Source organism: Prunus dulcis, chromosome 8 (genome assembly GCF_902201215.1).
Source record: "Prunus dulcis chromosome 8, ALMONDv2, whole genome shotgun sequence".
NCBI lineage: Eukaryota > Viridiplantae > Streptophyta > Magnoliopsida > Rosales > Rosaceae > Prunus > Prunus dulcis.
The window spans coordinates 10,770,303-10,775,245 of NC_047657.1; the positions used below are offsets into that span (position 1 = coordinate 10,770,303).

Genomic DNA, 4,943 nt, shown 5'->3' on the forward strand with positions numbered 1-4,943 from the left:
AGTGGAAGATAAACATTACCAATATCCATTGACAAATAAAATTTGATTTTAAAAATAAGAAATGATAGAATAGTTTATTAGCAACAATAGATTCACGGTAATTAAAAAGCGTCTGTTTAAAAAAAAAAAAAATAGCATGTTAGCAACGTTTGTTTTCTTTGAGGGAAAAAAAGAAAAAGAGAAAACATTTTATATTTAAAAAAATTACTTTTTTTCTTATTTAATTTTTTAACAAGGTGGAAACAAAGATGTAAAAAGGTTAGCTTCTTGTAAAAAAAAATGTCAATACATTTAATAAGGGTAAATTCAGAAAACAAAAATTAGCTTGTGTGATATATTAATGACATTATTTTAAGTGTAAGGAAAATGACACATATCATGACGAAAAGAAAGAAGATCCAAAAGAGAAAGTTAAAGAAAAAGTTATTAACATTCCCCAAATTGGATTAATTAAGGGAGTAGCTGACCTCTTACATATTCTTTCTTTCCCCAATTCCTAAAAGCCAAATAATGCAAATGGAGAGGAGCATATAATCTGTGGGGTACCGGCCCTTGTGAGAGTCTTGAGCTGCTGTCCAAATCTTGTGGCATTACATGAAATGTTATTAACCCTACCATTTTGAGATTTACAAATCCTCTCATTGCATACATTAATAATTAAGAATTTAATGAGCCAGTAATATGGACAAAAGCCTTAAAGAAGACTATAAGCTACAAGTTTTATGTAGTATTTTATAATTTTTCCATGCAAAGCGAAGTTAGTGCATGATAAGGATAAGATCATCAATTCAATGTACAATAATGTCTTGTTGAACTGTTCTCACTCCTAATTTGTTATTTTATCTTCTTTGAGTATTTTAAAACAAGAATAAGATAATAATTTGTGAAAAACTACCAACTGAAGGTGTGATAGCAATTGTCTATTCTAATTTTTGGTCCAGCAACCTTCCTAGTTCCTACCATTCTGGATCTTGTGGTCCCTCGGCCAATTGTCTTATTCTACTAATTAGTCGTGTCGTCAAGTCTTTTACTAATCTTCAGCTAACAATGGCATGTTTGGAAGTGCTTCTGTAAAGAGCATTTCTAGTCATAAGTGCTTTTACTGGAAGCATTTTTAAATTTTTCTATTTAAGTATATTGTGAGGCATACCTGTGAGGTTTAGTCTTTTATTAATCTATTTATGTGTGATTAGTTGACATTCATTAATCAGTTATTAAAATCAACCACCGCGCGGATTAGGGAAAACGTCAAGTCTTGCATGGTTGCATTATATTTACAGTCCTTTCAGATAAGAACGATTATCTATTAAATTAATACTAATCAAAGCTCTCAGTGCTTATAAAAGCCCCTGCACACCCTCACTAAGAACCACAGAGAAAAGCCTGAAGCAGAGAAAAAAGATGGCATCTAGATTCATAATCTTCTGTCTTCTGTTCTTTGTGGTAATTATTTCTTTCATCATGTAGTAGTTAACTATTTTCATCTTTTTGCTCGCAGTACATTAACAGTAAACTTACTAACTGTGCACAAGAAATGACACACTAAAAGAAATTCAGTTATTATTTGCTCTAGTATTTGTGGTAACAACTATTTACTTATTAGAGCTTCTGTGTTACTTTGTTTTTTCTTTTGTAATTAAGTGAGGAGGGAATATTCGATCTTTTGACATTTTAAAATTTTGAAAAAAGAAATGACACTATACCTATAACTATTTTGTGCGTGAGTAATGCTACAGAGATTACATTATTGAACCATATTGTGTGTCACCTCTCTAATCGAGATACAACCCTCACTAATAAGTCCTAGCTCTATTAGATACTTGATATAAAATTGTATTGTACAATAATATGGTCTCTTTACTATTTTCCTTTGTGCATATATCACATGATTAGATGATTATTGTATGCCCTGGTTACTAAAGTTAGATGTTATTGAATTTAGTGCCTAATCACTAATTGTTTAACTTTAATAATTTTTTCCAAATAAATGGAGAGGGGATTTCGAACTTGTGACCTCTTTTAATATTAGAAAGAGAAATACCACTAGACTATAAGCTAGTTGATGTTCAATTTTACAATAGTATGCATGTTTCGATTCATTACTTATTTTGAATTACGATCACAGGTTTTAAACATTATTATAAAACAATATTGCTATATAGCTTGCATAAGATTAATCATCCTTGCTAGTGAGATACAACTCATTTGGTTGAGCTCTTCCATCTCTACCCATGTGGAGGTTCGAAAACCCCCAAAACACCTAATGAATATTTGTGTAAACCCCCCTCTCCCTATCCCTTGTACTAAAAAAAACAAATTATTCATCCTTCATTTTAATTCAAATCTATAAAATGAAAGAAACTAGTTTTAGAAATTTCTGTAATGACTATGATTTTTTCATTAAATCCTTGATATATTATTAAGAAATTCTGAAGAATACACTATTTTATTTTGTTTTTCTTGTTGTGACATGAACTGGTTTATTTTAATCAAGCTATGTACTCTCTTGTTAATTTGATAGGATCCATGTACTTCTTTATTAGGATGTATTGATCTAGAAAATTGCTACAGTTTTCTTGAACTTCTTGATTATATAACTAAAAATACATGTAATTTAAATTAGAAATACGATTAGTAGTTCTAGAATAAGAGCAATATACTCATATTTAAATAAGCATCTCATTATAAATTGTATAGACACGATCTGAATCTCAGGACAAAAAATGTAATGGTTATGTGTATCACATGATTAGATACTATTGCTAGTTTCTACATTTCTAGAAAGATTCAACATACTAGCCATGTTCTTCTTTTCGAAAAAGATGAATGGAGTAAAAACTAGATATGTTAGGAATGTAGTAAAAACACCTTCACTCTAATTGTAATTATGTATAATGACCAAATTTAATTTCTTCTTTTTCGCCTTTCTATTTCTTATTCAAATGTAGTGTGGTCACGGCAATGGAGCAAGGGATGTACAACAATACCAAACCGCATATGGAGCTGCCAAAAACGTGAAGGAAGTGGAGGTAATTGATTACATAACTAGTTATGAGACTACACAACACAACTTTAAGCATCACATGATCCTTACATAACTAATTGCATGTCAACTACAGGATTCTTCGTATGGGCCTTACATAACTCAGTACAATTCTGGACACAACTCAAGGGAAGCAGAAGTGTCATACCCAACTAGTTATGGAACCAAAGAAGGCAGAAAAGAAGCTGAAACTCCTTACATAAATCAATACAATTCAGGGTATGTCTCAAAGGAAGTTGAAGTGTCATACATAACCAATTATGGAACCAAAGAAGACACAAAAGAAGCTGAGACGCCTTACATAACACAGTACAATTCAGGGCACAGCTCAAAGGAAGCAGAAGTGACATACATAACCAATTATGGAACCAAAGAAGACACAAAAGAAACTGAGACACCTTACAAAATGAGTTATGAAACCAAAAAAGGCACAAAAGAAGTTGAGACACCTTATGTAATGAGTTATGGAACCAAAGAAGTTGAAACACCTTACATAACCGGGTATAGTTCTGCACAAGGCAACAAGGAGTCAAAAGAAATTGAAACGCCTTACATAACCGGGTTCATTTCTGCACAAGCTGCAAAGGAAAAGACTGGGACCAAGTGTAAACATCACAAGCATGTAAATCCACCTTCCTCTGACACCAAAAACTCACAAGAGCCGCCATTGAAGGGACATGAACATCATCATATGCATACTCATTCATCATCTCCCATGGATCACAATGAAGCATTCAAGATAGGCTTTTTCACGTTCGATGATCTATACAAAGGTAAGATAATGCCTCTAAACTTTCCCAAACAAGAACATTCTCGTTTCTTGCCTAAAGAAGTAGCTGATTCCATTCCATTCGCAATGCAACAACTCCCACACCTTCTTCAACTTTTCTCAATCCCACAAGGTTCTTTAGATGCAAAACACATGGCATATGCACTCGAACAATGTGAGATGAAACCCATCACAGGGGAGACCAAGTTTTGTGCCACTTCTCTAGAGTCGATGATAGAATTTGTTACCAAGATCATTGGTTCTGGTGTTAGCTTCAACATTCTCTCAACCACACACCCCACAACATCAACTGCCATCACACAAAGCTACACCATTTTGGAAAAACCCAATGAAGTTTTAGCTTCCAAAATGGTTTTTTGCCACCCAATAGCTTATCCTTATGCGGTTTTCTTCTGCCACAACTTTGAGAGAGACACCAAGTTCTTCAAAGTTTCACTTGAAGGTGTGAATGGAGATAAGGTGGAAGCTATGGCTGTTTGCCACATGGACACATCTGATTGGGACCCTAACCACAGTTTGTTTGGCCTGCTGGGAATCAAAGCTGGTGCCTCTTCTCCAGTGTGTCATTTCTTCCCTGAAAATCATCTTGCTTGGATCCCATCACCAACTAAAGCTACTATGTGAGCAGGCATCAATGTTCTTGATTGTTAGTTGTTTGTATCATATTTCGTGTCATGTGTGTAGAATAATGATCAATTGCCAAGATTTGGCAGTGTGATCAAGCATTCATGGTAATGTTTTGATCCTAGATCTGCTTTCTAGTTTGTTGTTTGTAAGAGCAAGTTTCATGTTAAGAAGTGCCTAGATGTGATCTTTATGTCAAACAAGTTGTAGCTTGTATTCACAACTCATTTCCCTAATTTCTTTTTTTTTTTCCCTCTGAACTTAAAGTTTTCTTTAACCTATATGATAGGGATGCAATGAGCACGCCATGTCATTAATTAAAAGAAGTGACGTTTATTGTCAAGAAACCTACATATCTTTTCAACAATTCAGGTGTTGGCAATCAATATCAGACTTCTTCTCGCTTTTTAACTCTTTTTTCTTAAAAGATTACAATACTTTTAGCATTAATCTTGGCTTTTTCTAGCTCTAAACACTCCAAATTGT

At 33.5% G+C, this 4,943-nt stretch overlaps 1 protein-coding gene across 1 annotated transcript; it reads left to right on the plus strand.

Moving 5' to 3' along the window:
• Window positions 1-1,388: 1,388 nt before the first annotated feature.
• On the plus strand, window positions 1,389-4,693 carry LOC117637875 (BURP domain-containing protein 11-like). The gene is made up of 3 exons (XM_034372921.1): window positions 1,389-1,443; window positions 2,949-3,029; window positions 3,120-4,693. The coding sequence occupies exons 1-3, from the start codon at window positions 1,402-1,404 to the stop codon at window positions 4,455-4,457; spliced, it is 1,461 nt and encodes a 486-aa protein (XP_034228812.1). The 5' UTR covers window positions 1,389-1,401; the 3' UTR covers window positions 4,458-4,693.
• The last annotated feature ends 250 nt before the right edge of the window (window positions 4,694-4,943 follow it).